Here is a 12,876-nt window from a genome sequence, read left to right as displayed (position 1 = left end):
ATGTCCTGGAATTATGTATTAGTGATTGTTACACAACTTTGTGAAAATAGCAGAAAACCCTTGAATGTTTAAGGGTGATCTTTATGGTATATGAATTAGATCTCATTTTTAAAAATTGCAAAGTAGGCCAGCAGTAGTTGCTTCAGCTCTGAACACCTGTGCTTTTAATCTTCCTAAATAATTAAAAATACATTATTAAGAAAAACCTCCAGCCAGCTTGTGATAGTGACCTCAGGGAACACAGTTAGCTTGACGTCGGTGAGTTGGGCTGCGGGTCCCTTCCAGATGCTGCATCTGAAACACATTGCCTGCCTGGAGCTTCCTCTGCAGACGCTTCTGCACCTTCTCATCCCAGCTTGTGCGACATCTCAGGCTCTTGTCAGCCCACAGTGCAGCTTGTCTGGGCCGCAGTGAGGCCTTGGCATTTCTAGAATCGACCTAAACTCTGTACACAGGAGCAGAGTTCGCCATGGGGAACTGTGACCCCAGACACCTCAAAGTCCAGGAGCCTCTGCAGACGGGCACTAATGACACAGGTAAGTTTCTCATTTCACAGACACCCAAGTGGATCAGGGTCTTGCTGAGTTGCTTAGGGCCTCACTAAGTTGCTGAGGCTGGCCTTGAACTCAAGATCCTCCTGCCTCAGCCTCCAGAGCCTCTGGGATTACAGGTGTGGGCCCCCATGCCCTGCTCAATGGACCCTTTGTAGTGTGTTGGCTTTGGCCTTGGGGGTGGTTTCCATGGCAACACAGGGTAAGCAAAGTTGGATGGCATCCCTTGGTGACTGGGAAATCAATTAGTGGACGGCAACCAGCATTTTCTTAAAAAGAAATGGAAAATATCAGAGCGGTCCTAGGCAGTGAAGGTTAATCACTATTCCATGACATTTGTTTTCTTTTTATAGATGTCACATGAGAGAGAGGTTTATTGCTGAGGTCATGGTCATGGTCAAAGTGTGGAAGGCTTCCACGATGCTCATGCTAGGCCCCCACTTCCGTTCACTTGGCAAATCCCCAGCCTCCCCATTGTTCTAATTCCTCTGGAAGCCGTTATCCGCCAGCCCATGGTGAGCTCTCTCTTTGGTAAAGTTTTGGATCTTAAAGATATGAATGATTGAAACTCTACCCAAGTTGACCTCGTACCTGACCGCCATCCCCGCCCCTCCTTACCAGGGTGCAAACACAGCTGGTAACAGCTCCCGGGGCCACCGCGCCAGCCTGGCCACACCATCAGGAGGTGGTACACCCTCCTGCTTTCCAAGAGTCTGCGCTGGGTAATTTGGCACTTTATTGGCTGTTTTGTTACTAATTGCTCTAAAGTTGAAGTCCAGTGGTCAGAGGCCAAGGACAGGACAGCTAATGGCAAAATTCTGGTGTCTGACTCTGTCAAAATCCAGTCATTCCTCCGCTGTGGGCACTGGGAAAGCAGTTCGCGAGCCTCATTTTCTTACCTTAAAATAGGGAGATGATAACACACTGGGGCTCGGGGACAAGATGTCAATCTGAGTAAACGGCCCGCCCCACCTTACTACTGAGGCGGTCTGCAGGACGGACCCGTGGCTCTCTGAGTTTGTTACAGTTTGGATCTAGAATGTTCCCCAAAGGCTCGTGCTCTGAAGGCTGGGGCCTTCACTGGAAGAGCCCTTTAAGTTGATTTTCTCAGGTATCTCGTCACCGCGATGAAGCTGACGAACACAGTTTTTGTACAAGTCTTGAGGCTCGGCGGACAGCCCTTCACAGACGGGCAGCTGTGGGATTCTCCTCCAGCCCCTTTCGAGCCCCAGCAGAACTCAGGACTCATCAACTGCAGGGGAGGCCCTCAGGGCCCCCAGAAAGTGAGGACAAGATCAGGAAAAAGATCGTCAGAAACAGAAGTAGATTGGAAACATGACCATCCTGGAGGAGAGAGTCACTGTTTGAAAGCCCAATTCCCGGCAAAGAATTTCTACAAACTACGCGGATGACGTCAGATGCTCCTTCAACTTGTGCCAAGGGACCAGAACGTCGCCAGGAAACACCACTGAGATGGAAAAATTAGAGAACCTAATCACACCTGGCCGAACTGACGGCCCGGATCTCCTGGAAGCAGGGCCTCGGGCCTGGCTGTGCCAACTCAGGCCACCTGGGCCTGGGAGCTTGGATTCCCTAAGGACCTGGACACCTCTGGCAGCACTTGCCCCACTCCCCTTAGGAGGGTTATTTTCAGCCACGGCTTTGCTCTACACATGAGCAGCACGGGGGTGGGGGGGGGGGGTGTTATAGTCAGACTGAGCCAACCCGTCTGGGACCAGTGTCCGTGTGTGTCTTGGATGATGAAATCAGGAGGGGAGGAGAAGTGGGTCTGAGGGACAGGGACCGGGATGTTTCCTGGTTCCAGCTCATCCTGACACCCACCTCTCCCAGCTCCAGGAGATACTCTCCCAAGGTCCCCTTTCCTGCTCGAGCCAACACAGCTTCTATCACTTATAACCAAAGGGTCCCAAGCCAAAGTGTTATGAAGACAGAGACAGCAGGGAGGGGTTCCCACCTGCCACCCTGGCTGAAAACATCCCGTTGCTTTAATTCCAGCTTCACTCTTGTGCAACGTCCTGCCCCAGGGTTTGGTCTCCTGGCTTGACCGTGAGCCTGGGGGCTTGCTCACACACAGGTCCCTCAGTCCTGCCGGGACTCTAAAGCGTCTGCTTCCAGACCCTCGATTTCCAAAGTTATGCTGAGACGCACATTATCTTGCCAAACCCACCTCCGTCTTAGAATTCGTCTTGATCAGGCAGGACACACGGACAGGCGTGGCTGTCATGGGGAAGGCGTGTCCAGGTCTCTAGCGGCAGAGGCAGGGCACCAGGCAGGGCCACAAGGGGAGCCCCAGCACAGGCCAGGAGGCAGGTGGAGGGGAAGAACGTGGGCTCTGGCCTGGAGGGTGGTTTCCATGGCAACACAGGTAAGCCGGGAGGCCGAAGGCTGAGTGGTTTCTGCGGGGCTGACCCCCAGTGGGTACATTTCCCTGGGATGATTAGGACAGAGGAACGTGATCCCTGCTGTCCAACCGCCAGGTTTGGGTGTGGCTCCGTTAGGGTTCTGGGTGGTGGGTTTGCCTACAGAGGGCAGGCACCTGGAAGTCGGCCATTTGCTCTAGGAACCAGCCAGGCCTGGAAGGGGCAGTGTCTCCCAGAGAGGGGCCTCAGACGGCAAAGCCTGAGGCACAAAGAAAATAAGGAAAGTGGTCACCTATGACATGCTGCTCACTTCAGAAAACGCTTCCGGGTCTTTCCATCAGGTCCTGGGAGTTTTGCTAACGTGAGTCGGTCTCTCAAGGACTCGAGCGATTCCAGGTCTCAGAGGGCAGTCACTGTTCTTGTCTGGCCAGCAACATGGTGACCCTTCACCTCAACTGCCAGCTAATCTCCCTTCGGGGAACACTCCTCCATCCCACCTGCTGTGGCCTAGGCAGGACTGACCCTGCTGTGGCTCGGCTAATCACGATCCCCACACTCACGGAGCGTGTTCCTTCTTCACCCTGAACACTGTGGTAGGTAGGGGGAGCCAACAGCGCACAGAGGACACCCTGGCCTGCCATCGCGGGGTTTACCCAGGTCCTGGGCTGCCACAGGACTCCGCAAGCCCATTGGGGGATTTTGCTGGGAACAGCACCTCTCCTTCCCAGGGCCCCTTGCCAACAGAGCGCTATTTTGCTTGGGACAGTGAGTCCCTATCTGAAATCCTTAATTCCCTAGGTCTCCGTGAAGCTTGAGATGGGGACGGACAGTTCTGAGTGGACGGTGAGTCTACTCTGTGGAGCCTGCAGGAAGCACCCCTGTAAGACAGGCCGACCTTGGCCTGGGCCTCGCTGCCCGCCCCTGCCTGGCACCGAGACATGCTGGAGCTCAGGACCTGGCAGACCCCGAAGACAAAGCCACCTGCTGAAGATGGCTAGGGGACATGGCTGCGCAGCCAAGCTGCAAGACCGTCCAGGCCAGGGCTGCTTATTACATGAGAAAAAGAAATCCCCTGAGCCTCAGGCTCTGGCACTGAGCTTCCTGTTTTAGCGGCTGGATGTGATCCTCCCTCCGAGGCGCCTTCTGTGCCCCGGGCTGACCCAGTGGGATGGAGGCCATCTTTGCCAGCTGATGAGACGGAAGCCAACCTGCACGGCTTGGGGAAGGTGAGTGTCTCGTGCCCCTTCTGAGCCCCTGAGTGGTCCCACGGTGATGGGGCTCTGGCTTAAAGCATCCTGAAGGGGCTTCCCTGGATGGACTCAGGCCTGGCAAAAGTGCCATGGAGCCACAGGAGTGGTGGCACAATGCCCGACTCAGGGGACACCCCCCTGATGCCACTGGAGGCCCCCTGGCCCCCTACTCCTTCTCTCTGGATGCAGCATGAGAGAGAAAAGCTCACCCCAGGCTCCTGGCACCAAGGAGGGCAAAGGGCCGTCCTTCCCCACACGCTCGGGTTTCTCTTTGGAAGCAGAACTTTACGATGTCACTGTGGGACAACAAGCACTTAAGGTGCTGTGTAACAGAACAGATGGCTGGCCACACGGCAGGAGGAGAGGGAACAGATGCAGCTGCTGCCAGAAAACCTCCAATTAATTTGGACAGTTAACTAATCAGACGCTGCAGCCAAGGCGGGGCTGCCCTGCGCACGTGGGAGTGTCGGTGCCACTGGGTGACACTGGGTGACACATGGGCTCCCGAGGGCCCCAGAGAGGGGCGGCACCACCTAGAGAGTGCAGCCCCTGGACTCACAGCCCCCCAGAGGTGAGACCCCTGGGGCTGATGACTCGCAGCCTGGAACAGGGCTCCAAGAATGTGCACTTCTTTATTTTTGATGAGACTGAGTCGCCCTCAGTTGTCCAGCTGGCCTTGAACCCTGGGCTCCTCCGGCCTTAGATTCCTGAGTAGCTGGGACCCCGGGCACGTGCCACCACACTCGGCTGGAGAATTCAGGTTTCCAACAAGTTCCCAGGGACCCGGAGGCTGCGGGGCCACTCCAGACCACACTTTAAGAGCCACGACTCTGGGTGAACTCCATTTGAAAACAGCTGAGATATAGCATATGCAAAAGTGGTGTGAATACCACCCCTAGAAAATTCTAGATGACTTCATTACCCCCCATAGAAACCCAGTGCCCAGTTGACGTTGCTCACCCCCTGGCCTCCAGAAACCACTGACTCATTTTTTGGCCCCATTGATTGGACTGGCCTGGGTATTCCATTGAAATGGTATCGTAACATGTGGCCTTCAGCATCCGGCTTCTATCACTTCACAGTGTTTCCAACATTAGTGTTTATAGCAGCTAAACTATGGAACCAACCTAGGTGCCCTTCAACAGATAAATGGATAAATAAAATGTGGTATATGTACACAATGGACTACTACTCAGTCATAAAGAAGAATGAAATATTGGCATTTGCTGGTAAATGGATGGAACTGGAGACTATCGTGCTAAGTGAAATAAGCCAACTATCGTGCTAAGTGAAATAAGCCAGTCCCCCAGAATGAAAGGCCAAATGTTTTCTCTGATATGTGGATGCCAATTCACAATAAGGGTGGTGCTGGGAAAGAATAGAGGGGCTTTGGATTAGGTAGAGAGGAGTGAAGGGAGGGGAGGGAGAAGGGGGTAGGAAGGAAAGTCAAATGAATTGGACATTAACACCCTGTGTGTAGATATGATGACACGACTGGTGGGACTCCACATCACGTACAACCAGAATGAGAAGTGATACTCCATTTACGTATGATGTCTCAAAATGCATTCTACTGTCATGTATTAGAACAAATAGAAAAAAAGATCCTGAGCCCCTTCTCCACGAAGCCCTATTAGCTCTTTTAAAAGCTGCTCATAGCCAAAGGGTGGAAACCAGCTAAATGTCCATCCACTGGAGAATGTACCAGGCGTGGCCTACCCAGTGTAAGGGAATATTACGCAGCTATAGAGGGACAGAAGTAAACAGGTACTCCAAATGGGGACACCTGGAAAAGGCCAAGTGAAAGCTGTCATTCACAAAATGCCACATATCACGTGATTCGTTTATATTGAATGTTCAGAAGAGGTAAGTCCAGGGAGACAGGAAGTCGATTAGTAGCTGCAGGGACTGGGGGCAAGGACAGTAACTGCTCATGGTTATGGGGTTTCTCTGGGGTAAAATGTCCTTGATTGATTGTGGAGGTGGTGGCGTGACTTGGTGAATACACTAGGAGCCACTGGATTGGGCACTTGAAAGGGATGAATGTGACCCCAAGTGAATACCATCTCAGCACAGCCACCTCGTGGGCACGTAGAGATGCTCGGCCACCGTGGGAGCTGGCTGATTCCTGCCCTGAGCCCGAAGTCGTGCTCAGTGATTGACAGGATGCCTCTTTGGAATCCTGGCCTTGACTCACAGGGTCAGGAGGTGCTCCATCTGTGGTGGCTCCCACGACCAGGGCAGGATTGGTCCAGGACCCCACCATAAGAACTCTGGAGCCCGGGCCATGCGGAGCCCGAGTGGAGCCACCAGGAGCCGTGGCATCAGCAGGCTCCCTGGTTTTCCCAGCTGGGAGGTGGGGGGGCCATCGAGGGCCATTTCTGCAGTGCCAGCTTCCTGGGCTTAGAAGGACCCAAGACCCTCTCCTCCTGGCCGGCACGGCGCTCAAGAGCCATCCAGAGCTGAGGAGGGTGGAGCAGGAGAGGGAATCTACTGAGCACCTACTGTGTGCACAACGGTGTGCAGCGACCGTGCCTACATCTTCACATCCACTGTCCAGGTCAACCCAGACCCTGGGGGCATCAGCCTATTTGTGGATGAGGAACAGAGGTTCAGGGAGGTGACGCTGCTGGTCCAGGGTCACATGGGGGTGAGAGGCAGAATTAAGATTCAAATGCAGGACCTGGGGCCTGGAGTCTGTCCCTGCCGGTCCCTGGCAGCACAGGAGAGCTGACATGAGTCTGGCCATGGCCCATCCCTCGATTCCTCGATGCTGCATGGGTTCCCAGCTGGCCCCGAGGATTTCCCACGGCCTGGCCCTGGTTTTCCTTCCCTGGTTCTGTGATGCCTTCTGAGGACCCAACTGGGAGACTCAGTCCCACCCACCCCTGTGGATGCTCCATGTCCCCGGCCACTGTGCAATGGATAAGCCATGAGCTAAGATGGGTGTGGGGGGTCCTGCCACTGGATATGCGGGATTTCCTTGGCCTGGGGTCTCGCTAGCTGGCTCTGGCTTCCTGTGCTTCCCTGCCTGTGCTGGGGTCCCCGTCCCCTGGCTGCCGTTGGCACCTGAACCAGCCGCAGCCAGCTCAGGCAGCAATTCTGCCCCTGCCCCCTGCTCTGCACACGGAGAGGGACAGGAGGAGGAAATGACCTGTGGTTTCCAAGGACACACCTGGAATCCCATCTGTGGGGACAGCAGGGGAGCTGTCCCTGGGACCCAGGAAGCCAGGCCTGTTCCGAGGGCAGAGAGTCGGGCATGGCCAGGGAGTTCCCTGCACTCGGCTCACTGAAGAGCCAGGCCCAGGGGAACTTCTGGATCCTCTGGTTTGAGGAAGAAGGTGGGTCAAAAGGGATGCACTCCCCAGAGGGCAGAGAACCCGGGGACAGGAGTCCGCGGCCATGGGTTCCAGCCCTCCGGGATCAGCTCACTCTCTGCCCTGGGAAGCAGCTCATCTGAGACTCATGGCCGTGTCTGAAGGAGCCCAGGTCCCAGGACAGGAGGTGGGAGAGGTGGCTGGTCCCGGGGCCTTCCTGCCATCCCAGTAGCTGGAGGCTTGAAGGAGTCGGAGGCCAGCTGTCCTTCCACGTGTCTGCCCCACTTTACAGAGCAGGATCTGGCCCAGGAACAGGCCTGGCCCTGGCTTTCCTGTGGACCCCGATGGGGGCTGTACTGGGGCCAGATTCAGATCAAGTGGCCGGTGGTGGGTGGTGGCTGTGGCCTCTCAGCCCCTCGTCTGTGAAATGGGGACACCAAGTCCCACCTCACAGAGTGCAGGACAGGTGTGCAGACCACCAGAGAGCAGCCGGCCCCTGGCCCAGCCCCATCGCCTGCCCGTTTCCTGGAGCAAGGCTGCCTTTCCATGGCTGTGGCCACAGCTGTCCTTGGCACTGGTGTCCAGGCCCCAAGGGACACAAGCTCCTTTGGGTGCTGAGGGTTGAGTGCCTTCAGTCAGCCCCATGTACTCAGCAGAGGGACCAGCTGCCCGCAGGACTGCCAGGGCTGCCAGGGTAGCACCCAAGGACACGTCTGCACCTGTCAGGAACTCAGGCCTGTCCTGCATTAGTGACCCTTGAGTCAGTCCTCAGGGTGGACATGCTGCCCCCCCACCCAGGACCCTGCCATGTGGAAATACTCCCTCACCTGGCGACTCCATAGGGGACCCAGGATCTGGAGACCACCACCTCCTGCAGGGCTCAGTGTCCAGATGGCCCCAGGGCCAACAGCCACCCAAGTCCAGTGTGGCCTTGCTCCCACCAGACCAGGCGGGTAAGCAGGGCTCCCGGGCAGGTGTGTTGATGTGCCAGGATGCACAGGGGTGGGGTTAGACGCCAGTCCCCTTGCCTGGCCAGCACAAGGGGCCTTGGGAGGCTGAACCCCAGTGCCAGACTCCTCTGGGAAAGGCTGGGAGGTGCTGACCAGGGACAGCAGTTCCTAACTCAGCTGGTCCCAGGAATCACCTGGAAAAGCATGGACAATGAGGATCCCAGGCCCTGCTCCAATCCCTGAAGTGCACCAGTTCCGAGCTGGCCCTGGGCTTTGGGAAGAGCCTGCCGGGGGCTACGAGGGGCAGGTCCTGAGCCTCCAGTCCAGGAACTCCAGGGAAACCCCGTGACCCACAGGAGCCCGTATCTTCAAGCCGCAGCCAGGGACACAGTGACACAGCCTGATTGGCTTGGGCCATCTACGTGGAGACAGGAGCATTTCCCCAAAGATGGGGTGGGGCAGCCCCCATGCCCCCAGAGTCCCCCTGAATCAGTGCTGGCTGAGCCGATGTTAAACAGAATTCTTTTCAGGAAAAAACATCAAGTTCTGGCTTTGAAAGTTCTGGAATTCTGCTGCCTTGGAGGATGGCAGACACCAAGACAGAACCCCAAGAACAGGCCCCCAGAGCTCAGGCCTCGTTCCCCCTCACAGAAGACTGGGTAAAGCAAAGGCGAGGGGTGGGCCTGGGGTCCTCCTGCACGTGAGCTCCTGAGTTCACCCATTCCACAGAGAGCCACTAAACACCTGTGAAGCCCGGTGACACCGATATAGCAGTGAGCAAAACAGACAAAGGTACCTGGCCCTGGAAGCTACCCTTTCAGTCGGGGAGACACACAAGAAAAATATAAAGTATCTTAAACAAGGTGGTCTGGGAAGGCCACAGCGATAGGATGTGTTTAAGCAGAGCCCTGAAGGTGGCCAGGGATGAGCCAGCGGGTAACTGGGGGTAGTTCATCCCAGCAAAGTGTAGTGCAAAGGCCCTCAGGCAGCCTGGAATGGCAGCAAGGACACCAGTGTGCCACAATGCAGATGACATATTCCTTGAGGATGTCCTAAGCACTCTGGTGACCGGAGGTGGCCCCTTGGCACCAGCCCTCCACCTCCCTCGGGGATCCAGGCCTCTGTGCTGGAGACCAGGGCTCGGTCCGGATGGAGCCCATGGAGGCATGGCTGGAGCACCCAGCACCCACCCAAACGTACCAGGCATGGAGAAGGGGGACAGGAAGGCAGTCTCCACCGGCTCTGGCTCTGGGGGTGGCGGCTGGGGTGGCGGCTGCTGCTCCTGGTCCTGCTGAGGGTCCTCGGGGTTTTCCACGGGGACATTCCCGTTCTCGATGTTCTCGTGTGTCCCGTTCTGAAGCGGCTTGCTGCTCACACTGTTGGCTGAGCTGATCAGTCTCTGCCGCTGTGTGGGCGGGAGGCAAGGCAGACACCAGCAGGTGACACGGTGTCACGCACCTGCCCTGGTCCCTGGTCCTATGTACACCCAGCTGACAGGTTTCCAGGACAGAGTCCCCAGGGTCACACTCAAGGAGTGTGCACGGGGCCTGACGGGCAGCCACCTGGCAGAGACCATAGCAGGCAACGCAAGGAAGGACGAGGGTTATGAAAGAATAAAGACGTAGGAAGGAGGGGCTGAGCTGGGTCGACCCCCAGGTTCCCCCACAGGCTCCTTCAGAGTCTAGACTGAGACTGGCCTGGAATCTGCTGGCCCCTCTCTAGTTGTGTGGTTTGGTGAATGACTTCACCCGACAGACACCCCGGAACCATCCAGTGATGGTCGGTGGGAGGATCAAAGCTCTAACGTAGGAAAAATGTCCAGCATCTTCCTGGCACGGAGCAGGCGCCCAGTAAACTGTGGCTACTTTTACTAGACATGGTCAGCCTCAGGTGCAGCCCTGTGGGGGCCAGGACAGAAAGTCCAGGAACAGCCTTGGAGAAAGCCCTCCTTCTCTGTGCCCTGAGTACCCAGCCTCTGCAAACAAGGACCCTTGTGTCCCCTCCCTCCGTGTCATAGGCACTGCTGCCACTGAATGATTTGAGCTTTGCAAACCTCTCTGTGACATTGTGGAATTAAAATGACAGAAGAAAAAACGAGCCCAGAGGGTCTTAATAATCAATTTTGAACTGGGCACCTGGGGTTCTTATTCTCCCCCTGCCATGCCACAGTGGGTCCCAGAAATCACAGCTTCCGCAGCAGGTGTGTCCTGCCAGTGTGTACCCCTGAATCTTCAGAGCTGGACTCCGCCTGTCCAACAGCCCAGACAGAGAAACTGAGGTCCAGGGAGATTGAGTTAGTGGCCAAGGTGAGATTAAAACTCTGGATTCCCTCCTCCCGAGCCCAGCCTCTCTGGTCCCCACGCTGGCTAAACCTGGTACAGGGAAAGAACATTCCCAGTGGCTTCTAACCGTGGGCTAGGATAACCAGTATTCACCTGCTCATCAAGACCTGCGATGCTCCTGCCTACAGAGGCCATAAAAAAATGCTACAAACCCAAATCCCCAAACTCGTTGGTTAACAGCCCCCCCCCCCCCATCACACTTAATAAAAGTGGGCAAGATTCGCTACAATGTCATCCATACAAATTTTACTCCTTTGGATCAAAATGATTCAAAGCTTGGCACAGTGTTTTCCTTTCTTAACATACTTTGCACGGAGAGGGCCACGACGTATTATATCAAAGCACAAGTGTTGACCACAGAACCTTCGATGGCTGTGAAGGTGGCTCTGGCCCATAACCTGGTGCTCATCGCAGCCCCTGCCACTGCCTCCGAATAAGGACCTGAGTTCCCACGCGCACACAGACAGCAAAGACCACAGATGCCGGCCAGACAGATGCCGGCCAGACACATGCCTGTTGTTTCTGAAATACTGGTTAATAAATACTTTTTAAAAACGGTTTTGCATTTATCCCTGAAGTGCCCAAGGGCTGGCTTGGATGGCTGGAGGGACCCTTTGCTGCCTGTGGACGATTCGGGCCTCTGGAGGCCCCAGGGCTGCCCTGTCCCTGTCCCAGTCCAGGGGGACTCACCTCATTGATGATGATCCTGCTGGCCATGCGCAGCCGGGTCCTGGGCCCAAACTTGTTGGTGATCATGATGCGCAGGCCCGCCTCGGGGAAGTTGAACTTGGGGGGGCTGGAGCTCAGGATCTCGTCCACCATCACCACGGGGTTCTTGCCGTACTGCGGCTTCTCCTTCACTATGGACACAACGCCAGGGTGAGTGCTGACCTCCCAGAGGACGGCAGCCAGGTGCCGGGGCCACGGACTCCCTCTGGCTCCGAGGGCTTCCTGGCACCTGGAAGTCTGGGGGCCTGGCTGCAGCTCCTCCCATTAGTCAAGGTGGGCCACTGATTCCCAAAGAGCCACCTGGCATTTTTGACGGCGCCCAGCGGGGCCTGCAGAGGTGGTCTTGGGCAGTCCTCTGCATCTGGCCCCTTCATCCATGGATGTCCATCTCCCTGTCCTCTGGGGCCAGCCTGGGGCGAGTGCAAGGGTCTTTCAGGCCCCACTAAGCCTCACCAGGGACGTCCACCTGCAGTAGACAGGTCCCAGAGCCTGTCTACTTTCCTTTCTTATCATACCTTGCATGGAGAGGGCCCTGACGTATTATATCAAAGCACAAGTGCTGACCACAGAACCTTCGATGGCTGTGAAGGTGGCTCTGGCCCATAACCTGGTGCTCATCACAGCCCCCACCCTTACTGTGGCAGAGCCTTCCTCCCCTGTCTTCTCCCTGCTCGGGTGAAACTTTACAGACTGGCAGGGACGCTTCTAACCTTGTTTCCCGCAGGGAAGCTGCGAAGTCGAGGATGGGGATCCCGGACCCCGGACCCGGCCCAGAGGCTGGTGAGAGGAGCTGCTGGCCAGCCCAGTGTCTCAGGCGAACCCTACATGCCCTCTCTTTCTCCGGCCCTTTCCTTCCACTCAGGGGCTGACCAGAGCTCCCCAGACCTGGGCTTGTCCCTGGACACCTTCTCAGATATGCTCGGTGTTAGTATCCTGGGGGATGGACCCTGGGCTCCAGATCCCCGGGAGGGCCTAGTAACCGAGCCACTCATGAGCACAGCACATAGAAGAAGCCCACACTGTCCCCTCTGAAGGGCTATGAAAATGGGCAGCTGTCACACTGCACCAGGTACCAGATCCCACCATGTCCTTCGCGAGTAACAGGGTAACCAGGGGGCAGGTCCAGGAAGCACCGTCTTGCAGGAGTTAATGGCACAGAAACGCACAACCCTCCCCACACACACCATGCACACACACACAGAGGCAGCAAGGCTCAGCAGACAGGAGGCGTGTGGTTAGAAATCAGCTGGAGGCCCGTCGGGGTGCCACGGACACTGACCTCCAAGAGGCGTGCAACGTGGTTTTACTGGTTGTTTAGATGCACGTGTTACTGGGGGGTGACAGCAGGTTACTTAC

At 56.3% G+C, this 12,876-nt stretch overlaps 1 protein-coding gene across 2 annotated transcripts in view; it reads right to left on the bottom strand.

Moving 5' to 3' along the window:
* Positions 1 to 12,876, bottom strand: part of SLC24A4 (solute carrier family 24 member 4) — a gene marked incomplete at its 5' end in the record, with an annotated part of 119,034 nt that overhangs the window by 17,323 nt on the left and 88,835 nt on the right. For both annotated transcript variants that reach the window (XM_081291851.1, XM_081291852.1), the window contains 2 exons: positions 9,650 to 9,854; positions 11,482 to 11,651. In XM_081291851.1, coding sequence (XP_081147977.1) covers positions 9,650 to 9,854; positions 11,482 to 11,651 — 375 coding nt within the window. The remainder of the gene's footprint in view (positions 1 to 9,649; positions 9,855 to 11,481; positions 11,652 to 12,876) is intronic.

This window comes from Spermophilus citellus, assembly GCF_964194105.1.
Source record: "Spermophilus citellus genome assembly, chromosome: 4".
Taxonomy (NCBI): domain Eukaryota; kingdom Metazoa; phylum Chordata; class Mammalia; order Rodentia; family Sciuridae; genus Spermophilus; species Spermophilus citellus.
The sequence above is the reverse complement of the archived record's forward strand: the minus strand, read 5'-3'. Positions and strand labels throughout refer to the sequence as shown.